General features: G+C 42.4%; 1 protein-coding gene across 2 annotated transcripts in view; it reads left to right on the forward strand.

Annotated features, from left to right (window-relative positions):
• znrf3 (zinc and ring finger 3) overlaps positions 1-25,293 on the forward strand; it is a 70,374-nt gene that overhangs the window by 21,071 nt on the left and 24,010 nt on the right. For both annotated transcript variants that reach the window (XM_085476214.1, XM_085476215.1), the window contains exon 2: positions 16,704-16,826. In XM_085476214.1, the coding sequence (XP_085332340.1) occupies positions 16,704-16,826 (123 nt within the window). The remainder of the gene's footprint in view (positions 1-16,703; positions 16,827-25,293) is intronic.

The following is a 25,293-nucleotide window of genomic DNA, read 5'->3' on the forward strand; positions in this document are numbered from 1 at the left end:
TGGTTTATCCCACCTCTATTCTGCCTAGCATAGCTCTTGTCCCAGACCTCCTAATACTTGAAAGAATCTTTTGAAAGGGCGCTTTAAACTGAAACTTTGAGAAGTATGGTGGGATTTAAAAAAACAAAACAGTCTTTTTTAAGTTAGCTTTGTGATGACTTTATCCTGTTATTTCTTCAGATGGATTCATAGAAAATAAGTGTGATGTCTCTAAGGTGTCTGCCAAACTAACAGCCCACACCTCATAATTCTCTTTACAATGAGAACATTAATGAATAATAGAAGACAGGAAAACACATTTCCAAAGCTGGACAGAAAATCTAGCTTCCACCATATTTGTGTTTCCGAATCATTGTTGGCTTCCTTTGAGGCAGTGTGGCTTAACAGTTAGGGCTCTGGCTTACTGATCAAAAGCTTGAGTTTCTGAGCAAGCCCCTAAACCCTGTCTTCTCTGAGGGCTGGGGGGGATCGTATCATGGCTGACCCTGGGCACTGACCACAGCTTGCTAACAAACTAATAAACTATGCAGAAAAAGAATTTGACTGTGCCTGTAATTTATATATCACTAATCTTTATATTAGTATTCGGAGACGTCATTGATGTGATCCATGTCTGTGGTTACTAAAAGGCTATGATGCAGTGATGGCTACCCCTCATCAAAACATGAACGGCCCCACAGAAAAAGCTGCAGCTAGGCTTACAATACGATTTCTTTGATCAGATCTTGAGGCAAAAACATCCAGGAGCAACTTGTCAAGACTGCAGCGTCAGCTTTTCAGTTATGTAAAAATGATGACTTTCTTATGGAAGCCTGTTTCCGCCACTAAAAAAAAAAAAGTATCCATAACTCAAAATTTCAACTAATCTTTCTTGAAATTTCGAGTTATTTTCTCAAAATTTCGACTTATTAACTTGAAATTTTGAGAAAAGTAGCTTGAAATTTTGACTTTTCTCAAAATTTTGAGTTAATAGCTCAAAATTTCAAGTTAGCGCTGCCGGTCAATAATCTACGTGAATGACATCATTTCCTTGTTACCCGGAAGCTGAAGCCCTCAGCTACAAACGCTACAGCTAAGCTAGCAGTATCACAGCCAGTCATGAATGCACAAATTGCTGATTATTTTCAGCGTGACTTCACAAATGATGAAATCCTTGTGTTATTAGCTGAATCACATGGCGTTACTATCAGCAAACGTACTCTAAAAAGCGCCAATTAGTTGTGATCCGGTTTTGAGCGCGCATTCCACATAGATTACTGATTGGCAGAGCTAACTCGAAATTTTTTCGAGTTAATAAGTCGAAATTTCGAGTTATGGATAATTTTTTTTTTTTTTTTTTTTTTGTGGCGGAAACTGGCCTCCATACTTTCTAGTTCAGGGAAAGGGTTGCAATGACACTCGACATGACATAAACCCATGTGTCACAGGAGTCCTTGTGTTTTATATACAAATATAAAATAGCTTTCAGCTGGTGCACAGTCAAGGTCAGTGTGAATATTTAGCATCTGCATTTTGCATAAAAGGGGAAAAATGGGGATAACTTAAATGTAGTTGTTGCAAAAAGTGCGACTAAAGTATTTACCGAGCTGGAGACTCAAGCGCTTTTTACTTATCAGCAAATATTCCACTATGTTTACCATGCAAAGCTCTGGAGGCACATATTGTATACGCATTGTGTCCATGTGACCCGGGCTTTTCCTAGAAGCTACAACAACGAGAACATAATTGGCAGTTTGGAAAGCATCCAAATAGCTTCCTTTGCCCTTGTTCTTTCCATCAGGATCTTCCCTTAAGGAATGTATGTAGAACGCCGCAGGCTGATAACAGCCCTCCCTCCACCTAAGAACTCTTCATTCTGTTTCCCATTATTCATTAAAATGGCTCTGTCTTTGTTTATTGTTTATTGTCGTTTCCTGTGGAATATCATTAGCTAGTTGGAGAGCGTGAGCTTCTGGGTTGCGCTTTCCTTCTCTCCCTCTGGTTTGTCATGAAAGGTGATTGTGCAGCCAATCACAGAAACTAGAGAACAATCAAAAGACAGAGAGGGTTCAGGAAAAAGCCAAGCAAGCCAAGAAAAAAGCAGACCTGGGGAAGTCGTCAGAGGCTGTTCATCAGTTTTCACAAATCTCTTCCGATGCATATTCCTCCCTGTTTTGTTTAAGTGTCTCTACATTTCAAACAGAATCACAAGGCTAATTGCAGGCGACGCATAACACATTCCACATGTGGTTTAATGGTGTCCCCGCTCTTCATCTTCTTCGCTCTAAGTGCCGCGTGACCTTAGCCATATGACCCGGAAGTGATGTAGCTGAGCATTTCCTCTGGTGTATTTGGAACCCCAGTAAGTGTTTCCTAAAGAAAACAAGTTGGAGGCAGCTGAAATCTGAAACCACGCTAATGCTGGCTGTCTCCCCACCTTGGTTCTCTCTCCCAAAACCCTGTGGCCACAGGGGAAGCAGAGGTAAGGTGGAAGGGAGGGGGGGTGAGTAGCTCTTACTGTATGAAACCCACTTTGTACACATTCATTTAAGTGTGTGAACATGCGCATGTACTGTAAGTCCAGTTCACATTCCTCTCAGCTCTGACTGGCAGGGAGCTGCAATCCTCTGCAAACACACTGTGTGGTGTGAGCCAATATTCAGGTTGGCCTCGTCTAGCCAAGCCCTGACAGACACCGGCATGCAAGGCCAAAACGGCTTGTTTGTGCAGTTGTCGTGCAGAAGGTCATTCGCTACATTAAGTGTGTGCAAGGACAAAATGAACCTGACCTTTGGAGAAAGCCTTGTATCCCTCCTTTGAGAGCAGCTGGATTATAATACTCATCTCACACTGTAACTGTCACACATACGCACGCACACCCCAACACTGTGGAGGCCATCGTCTCTCGCTGATTTAACGTTTGGCTCTCTGCTTAGATATGCCAAGGTTGCTATACAAATTTCACAAGTGACTTTGGTCATCTGAAGTGGTTCCATCGCCTAAACTGCATATCTGAAAGCATCTTTCTGATGCTGCATTGCTACAGACAAGCACGAGCTCCATAAGCTGTCTCTGCTTCTTCTTTCACATACTGCATGTCCAAAATTTGGCAGTTTTCTGCAGTTTTATCTATTGATCAAAGTCTGATGTGACGATCATAAAGTTGAATTCACAGTCCCGAGCAAAGCTTTGTTTACTTGTTCGCCTGTATTCTCATTCTTTACATCATAAATGAAATACAGATTACGAAAATGCTCGTACTTAAAAGTCTTTAAAAGAATGTTTGTGAGGTTTACTGTGTTTTCTGACTAATTAAATACAAAAGGGTTGATGAATGCTTAAACTTCGGGGTCTGGACGAAGTTGCTGCCGTGCTGGACATTTGAGGGCAGGGTGAAGGGAGGGGTAAAGGAGGGGAAGGGTAGCATGGGCCTATACGCTAATCCCATTCCAGCGGGCCAAGCGGCAGCAGCTTGCATCGCATTCCACAGCTCTGCAAGCTTTTTAGGGTGGGGGGAGTAACATTCCTCCATAGCCGGGGCCATCAAAGATGCCGCACAACATCAAAGGCTACTCATAGCCAAGGTGTTGATGACTGCAATCCTCCTCTCAGTCCACTTTTAGCAGCCTCAACCCCTTAGCCCTCCAACACATGCACACATAGAGCAGGCAGGCTGCGCCAAGCATGCTCACCCTCCTTCCTCCCTAGGCTCAGTGGCCATTCTGCAGCATTATTAATCACTGCTCATTAAGTAGTGACATTGACTTTTGTTTTATGGAGAGAGTTGAAGGAGGATGAGCTGGGCTCGCTGCAGCAGGGGATACCACTAATATTTGGGGTGGTGCTGGTGGTAAACATAATAACAATCCATGAGCACTTAATGCTGGTAATGTGGAACACAATCAAAAACACTTAAGTGCTTATTGTTCTTTTTTTTAATGTATTAAAAGCTTTTTTTAATGCAACCTTCCTCAGCATTCTCAGTTGCCTTTTAATAGGGTGTGAACTATTAAAAGGCAACTGATTTTTGTGGTCACATTTGCCACAAAAATCTGAAGGATGTGACTTTTGTCCTTACTCCTGAGTTCCATTTCTCAAAGTGTCTTTTATCCCCTGCAGTGTTCAAAGTGAGCAGTACCAGCTATTGTTAATGTAGAAATCGAGCCCACTAGTAATAAACGGCAAAAAAAATGACCAGCAACAATACAAAAACAACACAAGGAAGGGGGGCGGTGCTCTGAATTAAAATGATAAAAACCAGCTTAGCCTGTTCAGCTAGATGCTACATTGAGTTGCAAGCAAAAGCAATTGTTGGATTTAGTAGGTAAGCTGACGTTAGCCAGATGAATGGGATCATTTGGAGTGAAGCCCATCTGGTCAAGTGGGAACTTGATGGGGCGAAATTATGTTCTGCATCATTAATTCAGAAACCATTGTTTAGTTTTGAGGATCAAAATGGAGCCAGCTTTCTCCCGGATAGTTTTCCTAACTCAGCTGAATTGCAAGCTTTCTCTTATAGCAAAACACTGTCCTGATTAGATGTGTCATTGCAATTCCATTTTATTTATATAAAACAATTGATAGTAGTTGTCACCGTAAGGTGCTTTATATTATATGGTATGTTGGGTAAGACCCAGCAATATTAGAAAGAAACCTCAACAATAAGATGACCTCCTGTGAGCAAGCTGTTGGTGACAGTGGGAAAGAAAAAATCCTTTTCAACCGGAAGAAAACTCCAGCAGAACCAGGATGAGGGAGGTGCAGTCATCTGTTCTGTCTTGATTGCAGTCTGTAATAAATAATATAAACGTAAAGCCAAGGTGTCTAACGGTTGCTAACTAATAATAGCTTTCTTTCGTAGCCATGAGTGATGCAGGATGGAGGTGGTTAGCCACGTAGCTATAACTTAAATACTTGGCATGTATTTAGTGCTGTGTTGTCGTGGCCATGATTGCTTTATTGTGGTACTGAGATCTAAGAGGCATCTACACAAGAAAACATCTTCTTGTAGCGCATCACCTTGTTGCTGACAGCTGATTGCTAGTGGACATTTCCGGTTTCTGGTTGCCTCGGTAACTATCTGATGTATTCAGCTTAATTTCTGAAATGCTGATCACGGTTCACTTTATTGTTGCGAGTGCCATCAATAGCTGATGTTTTGAGGGCAATGCATATAGTACATAGATCCTGTACGTTATTTAACAAGTAAATGAAAAGTCCAAATTTATTTCAGCTTCTCAAATTCTTTGTTTCACATAATGACTAAGAATTGTGTCACTTTGGGATTTTTCACCTTGATTTGATCGAATAATTATTTTGGCGACATCATCTCCAACTTTGAACTTTGTCAGGACAGTTGTGGAAAAAAGATTATGTTGGAGTTTTGTACTACAGCTGTGCAGTTGCGTGCTGTATAGATTTAATGAGCCCCATTTCCCTTTGCTTGTTACACTGTTAGTCATGCTAATTAATTCACAGTGGCACCTTGATGCCGACAAATAATTTATGCATGTGTTCACCTACTTTCATAATTGTCCTCATAAGGACAGCAGCATCTTGCACATGGAGACAATATGTTTGCTCGCTGTTGTTCCTTTCTTTGATCACCATGATCTCAATTGTTTCCACTCCTCCCCCCAAAAAATGGTGCCATCCAACCCAGTGTTGACCCCTGAACTTTGTCAGCCTGTCCTTTGTTCATGTCACTCTAGGTTTTAAAGACTGAAGAGCTGAAAGTGACACCAGAGAGACTTTTGAGTGTGCGTACACACACACAGTCACACACACGCCATTGATGGTTTCGGGATGCACTCGCCGAGAGTTAATAGAGTCACAAGCTCGGCGTCCTGCTCAGTGTTAAAGCTGTCAACCCTAGTGCCTTGTGCTACATATCAGGACATTTACATGATATTGGGTGTCCTCTGCCAGTGTCCCCTGCTCACACTGAAACCATGACACTTGTTTGCTTTGCCCGTTGCTATGAAGATGGTGTAGAGGTGATTTTTCAGGGGAGTTTAAGAGGTGGACTTGGAGTAGAGGGGGGCAAACGGACAGTTGATGACGGCTCTGAGGCTCGTATCACAAAGCTGGCTCGCTTGGGGCATGGCCTTGACATTACAGCTTTCTTAAGTCTAAGTGATCAAAGTCCAACATGTAATTATTATTGTTGGATCATTTTTCTGTCAACATTATTTTGTTTATTGCCCTGCCTTTGTTGGCTGGTTTATACCACCAAAATAAAAGATGGCTAGCTTGGCTAATTGTTCTTTTGGTCCCAGTGGAGAAGACAAAAGGGAGGAAGTCTTCATTATTTCAGAGGAGAAGCAGAAGGATCCCTTTACAGCGATAATGTTACAGGAGGAGGAGTGTCAGCCCCACCTGTATGGCCCTCCCAGATGCTCCACTGTAACTGGATCCCGCTCCCTCTCTCCTCAAGGCTACCAGCCCTCTTTGAAGTTATTTCTAGTGCTGGGAAAGAGGGGCAGAGAGGGATTGAGAGGGGCAAAGAGTGACTGTAAAAGGGGAGGTGTGTGTGTAGCGTTTTACTGGATGCATTTGAGTTTGTAAGTCTATTTGTGCATGCTATACATAGAAGGCTGCAATTCAAAACTCTTTCTCCTTTCTTGTGCTCACCCCCCTCAGTGTGATCTGACATTGAACTTGTGTAGCGGGATCAGAAGACTCGCTGACGTATACTTTTGTTTAGCCACAGTCTGATGTACTGTGGAGCAAATTAAGTTCAAAGTAAACCATAGCTACCACACACACACTTTGATGGATGCATTGAGTGGGTAGGGGTCATTATTTTGCCCCAGAACACTTTGACACTTGGACTGTATGAGCAAGGGATCGAACCACTGACCTTCCAATTAGCAGACAACCCACTCTACTTCTTCAGCTCCAGTCGCCCCAATTAATCAGCTAATTGGATTCTCAAGATCAGGGTTAACTTGCTCTAATTTTTCATGCGTAGCCAGATTTGTCCCCATCTAAGACTCATGGTTAAAGTAACCTGTCTGCAGCTGAGGACGCTTAGTGTAAATCCTCCTGGTAAGGTCTCCGAGTGTCTGTTAAACACGCACGTTTCAACCCGCACTAGAAGCTTAACCTCATAAAGCCTGAACTGGAGCGACTTGCATGAGGAGGTAGACTGCTTGCTTCACTCGGGGGTTTTGGGTCATCTTTTGGATTAAGGCTCAGTGTCAGACTGATTGGCTTCCTCTGTGTGTCTAACGTGATGTCTGAGCTCCTCAGGGTTCATTCAATTTCTCTGAGTCAGTGGGGAATGCGTGATAATTAAATAGAGGTGATGTGAAGCAAAAAAGAAAATAAAGAGGCATCTCACGTAAACAGATGACAGCTTGACCTTTTGACATTTGAATCGCAGTCAGATGTTACTTCTATGTTTTCCTTGCAGGTACCTACTATAGGTCATACGAATGAAAACTGTGCCTCGCAAATGTCGTTGGTGTTCTCAGCTTGTTTGTTTTTTGTGTTTCTGTAAATGCTAACTTTTTAAGAGTGAATCGGCTTCCATGAGTATTTGCGTTTCCCATTTATTTGAGCCGCATTGGCTCACAGGAACTGCAGCTCATATACTTCCACTTTTAATACGTTTACTGGAAGTCTGACCTGCATTTACTGGGACAGAGAGTTCATTTGCGGCCTTATGATTAAGAGCTGGTGTGCTTGTGTGTACACACACTTGCAGAAGACATCTGGGGGGGTAAAACACCAGCGTGTTTCTAATTGGTTGAAGTCTCCTTCCACGTCTGGCTTGCAGGGGCGTTTGGGGGTGAAGTTGACTGCATCCTGACCACACCACAGTTTGAAGTGGCTGGTGGTGGAGCTGGTGCTATGTTGACATTGTGGTGGTTTGTGTGATTTGGCCCGGCTTGTTAGCTGGATGTTACACAATTGAGCATCCATGTTATGTGCTGGTTTGCATGAAGACTTTTGAAGTTGTTACTGAAAAATTTAGACTTGCTAATTTGGTTTACTTGGTAAAATCTTCAGTGGTTATGACTGTTGTTTTCCTGGAAAGACCTGGAAGATTTGAATGGGTAGTTTTTAGAAAATCTGTGAGCTATAAATTAAAATTAGTTTAATTTAGTTGTAGAATCAGCCACCTTCATGCAGTAAGAGTGAGCTATAAATTCTACTATGAATACATGAGATTATTACTTTAATTGCTATATTCATGTTATTCCTTCATATTATGCAGTGTTGTCTTTGAAGGTAACAGTTTCTAATTGAAATACTCAATAAAAGGCTGTTAACCGTTATTGAGTAAAACCTTATGATATGATTCATGTTGTGTTTTTCACTGCTAGATACTGTGAATGTGTGCAGATGTACTGAGGCTCAAGGTTGTTTAACTGTGTGTGGAGCTTTGTGTGTGCTCTGCCTGTCTGGCTCTGGACATCCTGTTGCATTCCAGTTAGGGCTGAACGATATATCGCATTTGCGATAATATCGCGACATGATCAAGTGCAATTTTCTAACCGCAAAGGCTGCGATTATACTGCTATTATAAGGCTGTCCAAATTACTACCATATCCCAGAATTCATAGCGCGGCCCAGCCAAACTCCAGTTTCCAGCAATGGCGGCCGCTACTAAGTTTTAAAATTACTCATACTAATCTTTCTGGGTCACAAAATAAACTTTTAACATATTTTCAGGCGAGAAAGTAGTTGTGTAAACTAGGGCTGAACGATTATGGAAAATAATCTAATTGCGATTTTTTGCCCCAATATTGCGATTGCGATGCGATATGCGATTATTTTTTAAGGTCTTTGTCTTCTGTATTATTAAACAAAGACAAGCAATACATCATATAGTATGGCCAATACTATATTACATTAATTTTAAACTGTTCTTTTCTGGAAGACAGACCTCTGTTATGATGACATGAGGTGATGCATGAATTGATGACTGACATTTTTATTTAACTTCTTCAATCACAACAGTATATTTGAACATACACAATAGTTTATTTTTAGCTTACAAACATCTGAGCATAAAGTGCTGACAAGGAACCCTGGTGTAAACATTAAAATGAAAGTCAGTACAATGTGCAGATTGCAGAAATATACATAAAAAAAATCAGTGGCTTTACCACACTCAGTTTTTCGACATCTGTGAACTACTAGACAGTCATTCAATTAAAAAATAATATTAAATAAATAAAAAATACACACATCTTACTGATCTCTGCAGTCAGTAACATTACACATAAAGTGCAAACATAATAGCAATTGTATAAACACACACACAAACACGCCTTTAAAATTTAAAGGCGTGAAATTGGACGGTCTAGTTCTGATTAGCGTCACCGCTGTCTCGGTGGAGTTTAATAAACTCGGCCGTCTGCTTCTTGCTATCTAAAATATAACCAGACACTGGTGTAAATTCTCGACTGTCTCATACTTCTGTTTAATAAGTTTTCTGTTTGACGTTTAGTCAGCTGTGTGAAAACCAAGGAGGAACCCACCCGGGGGATTAATAAAGTTTTATTTTATCTAATCTAATAACTTTAATCTCAGCCAAACCGATTTACTCACGAACAAACAAAACACTGAAAAAAGCCCAACAATAACATTTTTAGGTTGTCTAAGTGACTTATATATTACGTTTAACCCGAGCAGCGAAACTCCGCGGTGATCTGAAAATGATGTGCCGGGAGTTGTGCCGTTCTCGGCCGCATCAGTAACCCTCGAGCTCCCGGCTAGCTGTCGAGCTGGTGGGTAGCAGACGCCTCTGAAAACGTCGAAGCACTTTTGCAAATATGGGATATCTTGATAAACCGAGCAGATATTTGATGTTTACACAACTACTTTCTCGCCTGAAAATATGTTAAAAGTTTATTTTGTGACCCAGAAAGATTAGTATGAGTAATTTTAAAACTTAGTAGCGGCCGCCATTGTTGGAAACTGGAGTTTGGCTGGGCCGCGCTATGAATTCTGGGATATGGTAGTAATTTGGACAGCCTTCGGCGCGTCGCTGTGACGTAATCGGTCTACAAATGCGGCCTCAGGAGGATGCAGCCCATGAATTTGGACATGTCCAGCGTATAATCGCAGCCTTTGCGGTTAGAAAATTGCACTTGATCATGTCGCGATATTATCGCAAATGCGATATATCGTTCAGCCCTAGTGTAAACATCAAATATCTGCTCGGTTTATCAAGATATCCCATATTTGCAAAAGTGCTTCGACGTTTTCAGAGGCGTCTGCTACCCACCAGCTCGACAGCTAGCCGGGAGCTCGAGGGTTACTGATGCGGCCGAGAACGGCACAACTCCCGGCACATCATTTTCAGATCACCACGGAGTTTCGCTGCTCGGGTTAAACGTAATATATAAGTCACTTAGACAACCTAAAAATGTTATTGTTGGGCTTTTTTCAGTGTTTTGTTTGTTCGTGAGTAAATCGGTTTGGCTGAGATTAAAGTTATTAGATTAGATAAAATAAAACTTTATTAATCCCCCGGGTGGGTTCCTCCTTGGTTTTCACACAGCTGACTAAACGTCAAACAGAAAACTTATTAAACAGAAGTATGAGACAGTCGAGAATTTACACCAGTGTCTGGTTATATTTTAGATAGCAAGAAGCAGACGGCCGAGTTTATTAAACTCCACCGAGACAGCGGTGACGCTAATCAGAACTAGACCGTCCAATTTCACGCCTTTAAATTTTAAAGGCGTGTTTGTGTGTGTGTTTATACAATTGCTATTATGTTTGCACTTTATGTGTAATGTTACTGACTGCAGAGATCAGTAAGATGTGTGTATTTTTTATTTATTAGTTTTATTTATTTAATATTATTTTTTAATTGAATGACTGTCTAGTAGTTCACAGATGTCGAAAAACTGAGTGTGGTAAAGCCACTGATTTTTTTTATGTATATTTCTGCAATCTGCACATTGTACTGACTTTCATTTTAATGTTTACACCAGGGTTCCTTGTCAGCACTTTATGCTCAGATCTTTGTAAGCTAAAAATAAACTATTGTGTATGTTCAAATATACTGTTGTGATTGAAGAAGTTAAATAAAAATGTCAGTCATCAATTCATGCATCACCTCATGTCATCATAACAGAGGTCTGTCTTCCAGGAAAGAACAGTTTAAAATTAATGTAATATAGTATTGGCCATACTATATGATGTATTGCTTGTCTTTGTTTAATAATACAGAAGACAAAGACCTTAAAAAATAATCGCATATCGCATCGCAATCGCAATATTGGGGCAAAAAATCGCAATTAGATTATTTTCCATAATCGTTCAGCCCTAATTCCAGTCTGACTTAGCCATTTTCATGACTGTGTTTTGAGACTCTCAAAGACACCACAGTTCCCAGGGGAGAGTCTTTGAGCCGTGATTAGACATACCCACCTTGCCATCCCATCCCCACAACCATCAACACAAGAAACCGGTGTGTTATTCTAGGAAGTTGACAGTATTTTGGTAGTGATGGCGGTGAGGAGGATGAAGGACCTGGCTGAGTCAAAGGCTCGGGGGCTGTGCGTGAGATGCTTTTCCACTGGAGTGAATAAGTCACCCCTTGGTCACCCCGATATGTTTCACGCTACAAACAAACCCCTACGCCTGTTCTCAAACAGTGAGATACGTAAACACATGCACAGCACCGGGGAAGCAGGTGGGTGCGAGGACTGGCTTCCTGCCCAGGTTTTTCTTCCTCTGGATTTTGTGTGCTTGTGAAATTGGTGCCAGCTCCTCTTCCAAAACTTATAGGTGGAATCGGTAAACGAGAGATCTGCATGGTTAATCATTTAGCCAGCTTCAAGAACTTCAAATACAAACTGTCGTGCACTTCCACTTTGTTGTAACCGAGGCTTATTGTCTGCGGCCTGTAGCTCATTAAAGGAAGTGTTGGAATTCAGATTGAGTAAAATATTGGTGTCAAGAACAGACAGTACATGCAAGTCTATAAACATGTATAGATCGGTTTAGCTCAGGGATCATCCCCTCCTACTTGCTTTTGATGTTTTTTGGCTCCTGCCGTGCTGTAGTATGGATGGCTTGTTGTAATGCACCATTTTCAAGCAAGTGCATCACTTTAAATAAACATGCAATTCAGCAGCTTCTTTTGGAATTTTAGATTCTGGTACCCTGTGAGCATCAGCTCCCCTCCAGTTCACAAGGCTTTCCTTGCTGGTGGTGCTAAAAGCACGATTGGAGAGTAATCTTTTTGAAGTTTGTGCTTTGTCGCAAAAAATAAAAAGCCTTTTATTTTTCTGTGTCAAAAATAGATTGGAAAGAGTTATAAACAGGATTTTTTTTATTTTTTTTAAGTTGAGTTAAAGTGCTGATTATGACCTTTTTATGTTGAGCATTCCTATTTTTCATCTTGTTAGGATACCAGAGGGAATGGAATTTGTAAAAAGCACATTAATACACAGCACAGGGGAAAAAAATGTAACTACCACTTTCACAGAAGCACAATATAGTGTGGCGAGGGCAAGGTAGGGCGACTGTCTTGGACGTGTAAGAGGGAAAAGGGGTAATGGGGGGCTGTAACTGGGGCCACCAATAATTTAGAAGGAGAGAGGGAAAAGGGGTGTGGCAAAGGGGAGGGGAGGGAAGCGGGATGGGGAAGCAGCAGAAGTGGTTGTTGTACGATCAAAGGCTGAGCGAATTGTGTCACAGACAGAGTGGGAAGAATGGCATTGAGTGGTGTGACTTGCATTTTGATTTCCTTTGAGAGCTTGGGGGGTGCGAGTGGTGATGGTGGGAGTTTTAAGGAGCACGGCTCTGTTTTGATCCCATTACCAACAGTTATCAGGTCACTTGTTTGACCATTAAGGATCTCTGAGTGAAAGATGATTGTGTGATGTTCTTATGAGTCATAATGTGTGAAAGTGTTTGAAAATATTTAGATTAAAGTATGAAATGTATTCATCCAGTGTTGCTATAACAACCAGAGTGAACTGGTGCACTGCTACAACAAAGTTTGCGTCAATTTCCATTTTATACCAGTGCTGAATATTAACAATGTCTGCAGGTGGTTCTCCAGACGGAGGTGTAAGATTGGTCGGTGCCGGGCTGTGACTAGCTTGAGTGACAAGCCAAGTTCAAATCCCCGCCAGGACTTTATTGCGAGTGTGGCTTGTGTAACAAGATATTCATGTGAAAGGCTGCCTCCCCAAGGGGCAGGACAGATGGGGTAGAACAAGAGACGCCCCCTTGTGGTACTTAGGGAGTGCCTTATGCCTTTCCTCCAAACCTGGGGTACGAAGCAACGGAGCAAAGTGGAGCACTTCGGTGCTTCCAGCAGGCTGAGCTGGTTTGATTTTTGGGGCCTTGCAGGGAAAGCTAGCAGTTGGAACACAAGAGAGAACAGTCTCTGTCTTATTGTGTGTCCGTGGAACTGCGCGTGTGCGTGAACGCACGTTTGCATATGTGCTCGTTAATCTTTTGTCTGCTCGGCCAGTAGCTGTGACCCACTTCGCAAGATCACCTCTCATCTCTCATCCAAGTCCGAGCTCCTTTTCCTTTTGCTCCCCATCCCCACATCCATCAACGCATATACGTCAACAGCTGAGAAAAGAAAAAAAAAAGTCTCTGTGGTGGAGATAATGGTGCAATGGCCAGCCTCTAAAATAACAACATGGTGCACAACAACAACACTGTCCCATTTGGAGTCCAAGTGCCCCCGCACAATGGCCTAGTGTTTAGGGACCAGGGGCGCAGGCGGGGCTCCCCACCACCATCCAAGCTGTTAGACAAGCCAGAGAGGGAGGTCATAATCACAGTGCAAGCAGGGCTACGCTTCCCGGTCCTCATGTAGATCCACCACAACACTATCTCTGAGTCTTTCCCATCTGCACGCTTGCACCTTATCTAACATAACATCTAAAATGTTACCTTAGTTGACTGCAGTGTGCGGTATGCACAGAGCAGATGAGATGGTATGATTTGTACAGTGATGACATGTGGAGGGGGGCAGGTCGGGAGATGCTGGTTGAATGGAAAACTTACCAAGTTACGCACTTTAATCTTTGTCTTTCCCTTCAATTTTGCCGTCCTCCAAAAGCTGAGAGGGAAAATATGCTTTAAAATTATCATACCAAATGTGTATGTAATGTATACCTGCTCCGCCTGCCTGCTCCTGTCAGCCTAAGGCGAACGGTCAACCCGAGCAAGCTTTGCTCTACAACGAGAGAAAGGGCAGCTTTGAAAATCTGTTTTATGTGAAATCAGAAAGACAAGGTGACTGCATCCTGTGGATGTGTAAAAAGGTGTTTTGAGTCAGGAAAGCCTCGCTTGGTGATGACTTTTTATGTGTTTGCGCGCTGTTGCAAGAATGATCCACTTGTTTCAAAGGGTTGTGATTGAATGTTGGAGCTTAAGCTTTCATGTTTGAGCACACGTACTTTTGTCTGTGTGTGGGAGGTCTGAGGAGGAGGAGGAGGATTCAAGGATGAGGATTTTTTTTTTCCCTGTAAAGGTGTAATTCAGGCTATAAGAGAGAAAACGTGGAAAAGTAAGTGTATGTAGTATGAAAGGAGACTTATACTTACTTTCTGTCAGACATGTTAACAATGGTAGACGCTTATGTTAAAAATGGCCAAAGTTTCAAATGAGTTCAGCGGATGTACAAGTAATTATTAGAAGCCTAAATCAGGCTTCAGATTGCTCTAAAGTCCCAAAAAACTATATCATGATATGCTAATTTCATGGTGTAAACATGTCGCCCCATTAGGCAGTGGATTATGCTCACATGGGTCATGTAGAATGAGGTTAATAAAGTTGTGAAGTTGAAGTTTTGTAGTTTTGTAATTTGTCATATCGTAAAATTTATCGTTATCGTGAGAATACTCTGAAATTTCATGATATTCTGTTTGGGCCATATCAACCATCCCAAAGTTAATCATCAAAAGTTACTTTAGTACAATCTAGGAATGCAAATAAAGAGCATAAATTGAGCATATTAGGTTTTTCTAAATGTAATTCTAACCTTGATACCTCAAAAAGCAAATGATTTCTGCTGTCTGCTTTCGTGCTATTAAAGCCGATTCCTCTTATTCAGATTTCCTCCCTAAAGGCAGAAAGAGAAGATGCTACCTTGTGGAGCTCTAGCATGATGCACGTTGTCCACATTCCTTTCCTGTGACTCGAACTTAGTCCACTTGATTTGCATTTGACCCCATTACTATTAGCTAAGTCCTCCCCCAAAACCCCTTCAGGTCAGGGGCTTGACCTCTCAGGGTTGTGGAACTGAAGTGACTGGGCACTTTCTGAATTTCTCTTCAATTGGCCTGCTGCACAACCAACCTGCTCCCTCTGCGATGAAGTGGGGTTCAAAGGTCAGGGTTCACCAGTGGAAGAAGGGTATCTTGGGTCATCAGCAGTAGCCCCCGGCCCAGAGTAGCCTAAGGCTCGGAGCCACAGATTGGGGTGCCGTGGTCACTGGGTTAATACGAAAGCGGCCTGCAGGTCATTTGGCCCAGTTCTAATGCTAATACGCGAGCTTGTCTTTGCTGTGTTGCCAAGGTGGGGAATTGATCCAGGATTTTGGTGACTCCACTTGGTTACAGTTTTTAATCCGATTTTTTTTCTTTCTCTTTTTTCTTTTTCCTGATAATTACAGCCTGACAGTCATGGCTGTCCTCTAGCCATTCCTTTTTTGGTTTCTTGATGTTTTGTGCTGGAGAGCTTTTATATTTTTGTGGGTATGTGAAGAAAAAGAAGGACACTTAATAACACATAAAATGTAATAAAAATATAATAACCTGTAATTACACGCTTAGAATGAATTTGGGTTTTTTTTAAGTTTTTTTTTATCATCTTTTAATTTTCCTCATGACGTACACATCTTTTGGGAGTGCATTCTAGCATATCCACAAGATTGGTGATTGGATTAGCTTTTAGCCGTCTCCTGATGTCAAACTGTAGAACAGAATTTGTTGTTTTGTTTTGTTCTTATTCTTTGAAAATGTTCCACTTTGCATTTTTCCAACCTTCTTCATCAATCAGTGATTTATGCCCTCCTTTATATGTAAACAATGTGAATGTGCTTGCTCTGCAAAGCAAAGAACTGGTGCATATTAGTGACCTTGTGTATGCGTTGACACCTGAAGTTACCTGATAGACAATGTTTGATGCTGCTCGAAGAAAATGTCAACATTCACTTTCCAATTTAAGAAGAGAAGATGCAATGTAACCAGTCACTGTGCATGTATGCACAAGCACAATAGAAATGGCAGCAGCATTAATCATTTCCAGCAGTAACAATGGTAGTAGACTTAATGCACCTTTCCCTAAGTAGAAATTCAGTAAAAATGTGCCTGATCAGCAGATCCATGAAAGCACATAAATCCTGATTTTGCTTATGTTGCTACTGTTCTTTAAAAGGTCTTCTGTATGTTTAGATTCTGGATAAGTTAAGCACACAGAGAATAGCTCAGGTGCCTAATGCTTTTAAATTTCATCATAGGTTAAAAGAACATTATATTCCCTATAAATATGAGGAATGCATCCAAGAGATGTTTGTGCAGCTTTAAGCTTGTAATTTACCTCTTTGTGAGTCAAATTCAGAACGTGGGGATGCCAAGACCCTGAAACTTGATACATCATGTATGTCGGATGCACATTTTATTTTTTAATCTTGAAGGTTGCACATTCTGACTTTTCTAATGTGATACTAGCTCCGTAGCATAGAGACAAATATTTATTTCTCCATCTTATTGTCTTTCCAGATGCATCCTTTGGGACTATGTAATAATAATGATGAAGAGGACCTATACGAGTATGGCTGGGTTGGTGTGGTGAAGCTGGAGCAGCCGGAGTTGGACCCCAGTTGTCTCACGGTGCTTGGAAAGGTAAAGAACTGCTTTTTTATGTTTTCAAGTTTCCGTTTTGCCACCGTGTTAGTTTCTGAATTTGCCTTTTGTTTCCCGTTAATGTACATCCAATGACTATCCTTTCAGAAAGTTAATATATTACAGCACCTTGCTCTTTACTGTGCTACTGCAGGTTTGTTGAACCATGCAATAAAATGAAAATCAGCATTTAACAATGCAGGTGAGTCACTTTGACACCGTAATTCACTGTAAATTAGAAGCTAGCAATACTCTTTGATATTCAGAGCCCAAAAAAACACCTTGGATTTTGCCATCTTGGGGCACAAATATCTAATAATTTGATTACTATTTGCCTAAAATTACAATAGATTGTCACCTGTCAACATGCGAGTAAAGAAAAGTTATTTCCTTGCATTTGATGAAAATCCCTTTAAGGGTTTAGCTTTGATATAGTGCAGTCACTGAGACAATTCATGGAAGGATGGTTTAGTTTTATTTTGCTTCTTACTTCCCATTGTGGTCAGAACAAGAGTGTAGTGATCCCTCCCCAATCCCTATCCTCCCGCCCTCCCTTCCTCCAGTGCCCAGGCACCTCCAGTGGTATTTTATCGTGCTTTAATTAAGTGTTCCTCTTAATGGAATGTACCAACATTCCCCAGAGGATGAAATAAGGGAGTGTTGTCCATAGTCTCATTTATCCTGTACATTCCTGGTGACAGAAAGAGAGCAGCCATTCATAATATCAGAAGCCCACGTGCCATATAAACATCCTAATGGTGCACTTTGTTTGATGATGGTTTCTAGCTGACATACACTGAGACCTGAAAACTAATGTTATGCTCAGAACTCATTAACTGGATTTCATCAGCTAAGTAGTCCTTATCGTGGCAACGTGCCCACGCTTGAGTTTCAGCAGCACAAGTGGAAGAAATGGCACGTGAATAATACATTTAAACAGATGGTAAAACAGATATGTTTTCAGTCTATCAGATTTTTAATGGTAGGTAGTAGGCTGTAGTACTAGAAGTACAAGCAAAAACCTGACAAGGTCACAAACATCAGTCATTTCCCCTCCTGGTTTTTGATTCTGACAGTTTTCTATAAACGTAAAGCTGAATGTGTGTTTGCCTTTTCTGTAAGCATACGAATCATGTCCGTAACATTAGATCAGCAATTTAATACAAGCAGGTGCATTTTCAGAAGGAAGAGAGCGAATCGGAACGAGGTTGATAGTTTTTGTTCAGTCGTTCCCATCAGCTTGTTCCTTCATACCATGTTTAAAAGAAAAAATAAAAACACAGGAGAGACGGGATGAATGGAGGATACAGTATGCACCAGTGTCAGATTCAGATGCACAATGTTGTGGTTACGCGGGATGTGTCTTAGCCAACTGAGCCACGGGGACACCCCAAGTTAGAGAAACCCACACCTTCCGCTTAGTGGACCAGGTCAGAGCAGAGTCCTAATGAGCTGGCCATTTTTATATATTCTAGATCTGATCTTTTGCTAAGGGACACTGTAGCGGTGATGGCAAGAACTTTGGCCTGTGACCTTTTGGCCTCTAGCCAGCCTCCCCAACTTCTAGGTCACTCTTGTTTCCTCTGTGTGTACTCAGCCAGGACTATAATTAGAGGAGGGAAAGCCCATTGTTGCATCTTGACAAACCCTCGCCTGGGGCCTGAACACAGCTGGGTGCTTTGCGTTGGCACAAACGCTTTTGCCAGGCCAGACAGTCCAGTGTTTACCCCCTACCAGTCTGCTCCCTCTGCCCGACCAGCCAGCCAGACCACCAGGCCGCTATGCGCCCAGCCCCATTCCGGATACGATGCCCACTCCTGCACCCTCACCCCGCCTGGCCTGGCCTCGTGCTCGGCGGCCCCCACCCTTCTCCCGCCCTACCAGACTGTCCCCTGACTGAACCCAAGTGTGCTTTACTGCCACTTTGCCACCAACAGTGTCAGGGTCTGGTCTGGTCAATTTAGATTCCATTCAATTACAAAAACCTAGCGTCTAAATATAAACTGTCTGGGAACACTGGGCCCCCAGCTGTGCTTCGGAGCTGATCAACACTCACTGATGGGCATTCCCTCCTCTGTTTAGGGTTGGCTGAATTTGAGGAAGGGGCTTGCATCGTTGGGTCCTTATGATCATTCCAACAGTTTTAAAAGCAACATTTGATGGAGAAAACATTTCTGAGACCTGATGAATCCAACAGTAGGGACAGACTGATGTTCTAGTGCTATGCTAAATGTTTAGCGCTGTAAAGTCTCGTTCTTGGTTTGGATTGTCTTTAGCTGGAGCTACACAGGACATTGCTCCTCTGTGCTTTTGTGATTTGTACTCGGTTATTCAGCTAAGTGGCACAGGGATGTCGGGTTGAGCTCATTATTATAGAGAACTGCTCTGACAAATAAAATAATCGCAGTAGAGGAAGACACAGGAAAAGGGGTCGGTCATTCCAGCCTCTGAAGTCCATGTGCAAACTTCACTAAAGTGCTGGTGTGTCATATATATGTACACAGTTTTTTCCTGCACTTCCTGTCTGGTTCCTGTGAGAGCTCCAGGACTATAAAACCTCTGACCTCAGTGTGCCACAGAACTAGAGCCCCTCCCCATAACAGCAGGAGAACTGAGAGCAAATGGGCTCTCACTGTAGTGTTTGATGTGTTCTTTATCAGATTTGGCTAAAAAGTGCATTTGTCTTGTTTATAATGTCCTATGTCCGAAGGCCTGCCCTGTTGCTTTCACAGCGCCGTCTCTGTAACTCCAGCTTATCAACCCTTAACTTTCTCTGGGGTGTTTGTAAATGTTGTAAATCATGCTTACAGCTCTGCACACATGTATCCTCTTTCATGTTGAACTATTTATTGCAGCCAGTTACATATTCTTGGTTGTCATTTCCTCCTCGCTGCTCGACTTTCTCAGAATTGACCTCCCTCCCGTCTTCGCTACGCTGTCTGTTCACACGCATTCACTGCAATTTTTGGCAGCTCCTCTGGAACATGAAATCATGCCACTGGCCTTCATTGGGGGCGCAGACCCGTCGGTGTCTTTGTTGCAGTGCCAGCAAGAGATCTCTTCTTCCAGTGCTGCAGTGCGAGTCCAGTGGGCACTGGACTCTCACTCGGGGCGTTAGCATGCCGGCTTTCCTCGTTTCATCCCGCCCGAGTGTTCATGACATAAGTCCCCATCCCTGGAAGCCAGGAGAGGGAAGGCAGAAGAGTGTATGGGCAGAAAATTAAGGTAAAGAGTTCGGAGACTTGGTGTCTCAAAGAGATGACCTGGGTAAATGTGTCTGTTTGGTAAGTGGGTGGTTGGGGTTTGCATTTAGCATGGTATATATATTTTCTTTTTATATATGCACATAAGTAGCAAAATGGAACCTGTCCTCCCACACGGCCCTGCTGCTTGTGAAAAGCAAGACTTTTGGCTGGCATAGCATGTAAATCTCCCTGGTATGTGCTTGTTGTGTGTGGCCTGGTGCTGGCCTTAACCAGCTTGTCTCTGAACCATGATCAGTTCCACCTTAAACGCCAGCCAAAAACAACAGTTCATCGCAGCGGAGCGCGACTGGCCATGAGATCGGCCGCTACAAAGCACTTAAAAATAACTAGAGCAACAAGAAAAGTTTCGAGACCTTTACTGACATATCCTCCCCGAAATAAAGCCAGCTACTTTAAAGTTTTTGCCAGAGGCATACCACCATAAAAAGTGTATCCTGTGTGGGCAGCTCTGTCTTTGACACACACACAAGCTTCATCTTAAAACAGCAGTTTCTCTGGAACAATGTGAGCGGGCAGAGGAGTGTGTCCTTTTCTACTGTGGTCCTGAAGTTGGCACTGTGGGACAGCAGGCCAGAGCAAACAGCTGCTGAGTCTTAGTGCTAAGTGGCTCTTGGACTCTAACTGTGTCTGGCATCTCAGCCAGAGCTGCAGAGAGTGTGTGTGTGTGTGTGTGTGTGTGTGTGTGTGTGTGTGTGTGTGTGTGTGTGTGTGTGTGTGTGTGTGTGTGTGTGTGTGTGTGTGTGTGTGACGGCAAGGAATGATCGGGAAAGTGCACGAGGGCTACAAGAATGATGTGCATCTGAGGAAAAGGGGAGAGATGGGCATTAAAAAGAAAGACATGGCTACAGACAGATGAGTGCGATATTGCTGGCGACTGGCTCATAGCCTGTGGCCACATTAGCCATCCTAGACGCTATAGTTTTACACACTTTACTGTTAGAGGTCATCCCGAGGCCACGGCAATGCCAGTAGGGTGTCATGCCGCAGGCCGTGTGGTAAAGAAGCTTACATGCTGGATTGAACTGGCTCTATGTGGCCTTGTTTTCAGACTTTTTCATACGAATACTGTTTGATCAGTGGGTGTATTTGTGAATGTGTGCACGCTGTGGCTCATCCGCTGTTTATCAGTATGGACATGGAGACCTAATGGGCTGGCAGATCAGCTTGTGTTTTGATGAAGATGGCTGAATGACTCACATTCTCTAACGATTCTCTTCTCACGCCATTTTTTTTATTTTTTTTGCCTTCTTCATTTCACTCCTTCTGTTATAGAAAAGACCTTCGTGAACAGAAAGAAGGAAAATTGCTGCAGTTCTACGCTCCGCGTTCTCCCCAGTGTTTTGTTAAATTGCAATTGATCTGCAACTTGCACAGGGACCGTTCGATAATGACGAAGCTTGTCTTTTTGTTCAAAGTTTTTAAAAGAACTCTTTTCTCAGAAGATCCATAAAGATGCATGATATCGATGAGACAATTTTCCCCTGCGATTGTGCTAAAACTTACGGGGGCTTATTCCCGTTCAGTTGAATACCGCAAACCGAAAGCCAGTCTTTTTGTTTAAATCAAAGCCGTTAACTCTGGCGACCCCAGTATGAAAAAGAATTGAAGGCTAAACTTCTTCAACTTGTTGAGTTTTCACCTAACTTTAGGGATTTGCTTTTTTTTGTCACTGAAACACGTTTTTGTCGAATTCGACGGCTTGCAATTTGAAACAGTTTCCACACATTTGAATGCAGATGCAATTCTATCTGAGACTTCAAATGATTGAAATAATAGCCAGGTGATCACTCAGGACTTAGTGTTCTGTGCAGCCTTATTAGCTCTTAGAAACAAATCATGAAGTCGTGAAAGAAAGGTTCTAGATCTGAAAGGAAATACTTGATGAACTTCGTGTTACCCTGATGGGGTGAAATGCACACACTAACTCTTTAGCTTTCTCTCCACCTGGCCCTCGCCCTAAGCACTCTGCACAAACACTTTCAAACGCGGCAGCGCGGAGGGAGGGATAGAAAGAGAAACTGAAAAAGAGAGGAGGAGCAGCAGGGAGAGAAGAAAGGGGGAGGAAAAAATAAATCTTGTGAAGCATGGAGCACTCAGGGGCCTGCCTCTTGGGTGCTTCTTTCATGTTTGTGTGCGCCTCAACTTGCTGATATTATCTTGGCCGCTCTTCCGGGTGGGGTGTCAGGAGAGGTTTCCACTGTGACCAGGCAGGAGCCTCTCTCTCTTTCTCCCTCTTATCTGTGTAGCCCCTTTTCAGACTCTTTTCTATTAACCTGACGTCCTCTGAACATGGTGGATTTATATCTGAATGAGCGCCTGAGTCACTTTTTTCTGGAAAAGTCATGACCGCAGTCTTACGCAGCCTGAGCAAACTTTTTTTTAGCATATGCATATGAACATTTAGAATCTATCAACATGGGATTTTTGGTACTGAAAGCTTTTTGATTTGCAGTTGTAGTTTACCTGCAGTCAGATATTTGGTTGTGTGCTGGTTACACTTGCAGAAATACAATCATCAAGCGATCTGATATTCCTTAAAGATAACCTAGCTTTTAATTAGCTTTTAAAAGTGATCTGCATTAGTAAACATTGACCTTTAGATGAAACAGGAAGTCCTTGGTCTCGTATCTGTCCCACAATAAGAACCGTTGCCAATTCAGGGTAAGGCTTCATACCTGGAAGTGCAAGAAGAACGATCCCCTTCGCAGCCTGTGTACAAGTTGCAGAGGCAGCACAGACAGCAAGAACCTGCTCTTGGTAATAACGGTGCAAAGAATGAAGTTTTGAAAGCATTCAAAACTGCGGTGACTCACTTGTGTTGGAAAGTTGATTAAAGCTGTAAAATAAAAATGACAAGTTAGAAATGCGATCGACAGCAAACAGGCATTTTAGTGGACCGATGAAACAAGCTGAGCTTTAAGTCTCCTCTCTAAAAAGGGCCTATGTCATGTGACATTCTGTAGACTGTATACTTTCCAAGCCTTTTTTTCCCCTGTTTGCATTCAAACCACTAATAATGGTGCAGTTTCCAGTGGCCTGTAAATAGTAATGCAGCATCACCTTTTTATTGCAGTCTTTGATTTTCTTGCAGTCTTGTTCCAACCTCCTTATTTTCTACCTACAGTTCCTCACTGTGTGTGAATGCCTAGTAGCAAGGTGAAGTGAACGTGGAGAGTTTTTTTTCCTAATGTATTTCACTCCGATGATTGAATTTTACATATAGACTCAGTGTAGCCTTGACTTCACTATCAGTTCTGTTCTGTATGTTTTGCTCCTTTTTCTGAGGCTAACATTAGTCTTGGACAGCAGCTCTTAATCTTTTACCAGTGTTGCACCACTCAAAGTTCCTCCTATATTGAGGAAGTACTTCCAATTTAGCTTATAACTCATAATAAAAGACCCTATAAATAAAGCTCCTAAAATCACCCTGGCTCCCATTTTATGCAGGCCACAGGAAAAAAGAGGGTACTGTCTTCAACCTTTACTGGAGCTATAAAAAAAAAAGCTTCTGCAGGCTTCTTCTCTCTTAGGGTGTGTTGGAACACTCACCCATCTTCCTACTTCAGTTTACCCCCATCACCCCCTCCCAAGTAAGTCTCTCCCCTAAATCACTGCTTTGCCGTGTTTCACGGCACTTGGAGGGACCCAGGGGTCCCACTGCGCTCGTTTCCATGGTCACTGGGAAGCTCCTTGTGTCATGTGGCTCAAAGTGAGCCGTCCCTGGACCGAATTACCCAGCTTTCAATGGGAGGCCAAATGACCATTATTAGACTTCACAGCTAAGGCCTCTATTTAAAGAGAGGAGAAAGGAGCCCTGGGGACTTAAGATGAGAGAGAGATGGAGGGAGAGAAAAAGAAAAGATGAGGCAGGGGGGCAGAGAAATAAGGGGGGAGGAAGAGAGGAGGGGAGAAGAAAGTGCATTTAGCTCTACTATGGATGTTTCTTTTTATTTTCTCCACCTTTACACTGATTTTTGATCTTTATCACAATTGTTACTTAAAAGTCTGACAACAGCCTGAGCTTAAGCTGTCTTGTCTGTCAGACAGTGAGCAAAAAGACAAAAGAAAAGATGAGCCATGGAAAAAGTAAATCTTAGAAAAGATAGGACCAGACATCCACCCACATCAAGCAAAGCCTTGTCTTTTCTCCCTTCATCTCTAAGCCCGTTGCTTTGTATGGGAATGTGCTTGTGTGCGTGAGAATCCTCGTGTCCCGCGCCTCACTGTGTATGTCAGGGCCGTGTTGTCTGTACGGCTCGAGCCCACGGCCTGGCACAAAAGCTGGAAACTGAAGCCCCGAGGTCCCACACAGCTAATCTGATGCCTCTCCCTGCTATACATGACTCCAAAACTGAAGGGTTAGCGGGGGTGAAAATGGCATCCTGTTCTTGTGGTTCAAACTTTCTTTCATGCTTTGCCAGGGAGGCATGGTTAGGTCCAGCACAAGAAGATGGAGAAGAAGTGATGTGTGCCTAAGCGAGAGTGTGTGTGTGTGTGTGTGTGTGTGTGTGTGTGTGTGTGTGTGTGTGTGTGGGTTGATGTATGAGTGTCATCGGAGCTGGTCGTGCCCTCAGACAGTGAGGTAATGGAACAAGAGAAAGAGAAACATGTAGATAGGGAGGGGATATTGAATGGGAATGCACCTAGTAGATTCTGGGTAGCACATTAGTATTGTTTACTGGAGACCAGTATAACAATAAAGATCTAACATCTGGATAAGTGATTACATGCTGCAAGAAGAACTTGAAGAAGAAAGTCAGTGAAAAATTTATCGGATAAATATAAGGAATACAAATTTATCTGTAAATTTTTTTTTTTTACAAAATAGAGGTACATGAAAGACAAGGTGTGTGTGATCCAGAAATGGATTTGTTGACCAAAAGATATTATAACCAAGAGATGACTTGCTGAGAAATGACAGTGTGAGGTGTTTTATTGCAGTAATAGCTGAATAAACGCACCTTTATATGGAGGCATTAAGGTCATGCAATATAAAGGTTGGTCAAATCCTATTTGCAGCAGGTCCTGTGTTCTAGTTTCAAGTCCAGTGTCTTCATATAAATATTTTTTAGAAGCCCACAACAAGTAAAATCTAGTCATGAGAGGAAGAAAAGACTGGAAGAAGAAATAAAAAGGCTTTTTTATGTTTTCCAGTGCCATCAAACATCTCACGAATCCTTAGATTTTTGTCTTGAGGTTTG

Source organism: Copadichromis virginalis, linkage group LG12 (genome assembly GCF_057382275.1).
Source record: "Copadichromis virginalis isolate Kocher_CV1m ecotype Utaka linkage group LG12, C_Virginalis_male_GT1.1, whole genome shotgun sequence".
Taxonomy (NCBI): domain Eukaryota; kingdom Metazoa; phylum Chordata; class Actinopteri; order Cichliformes; family Cichlidae; genus Copadichromis; species Copadichromis virginalis.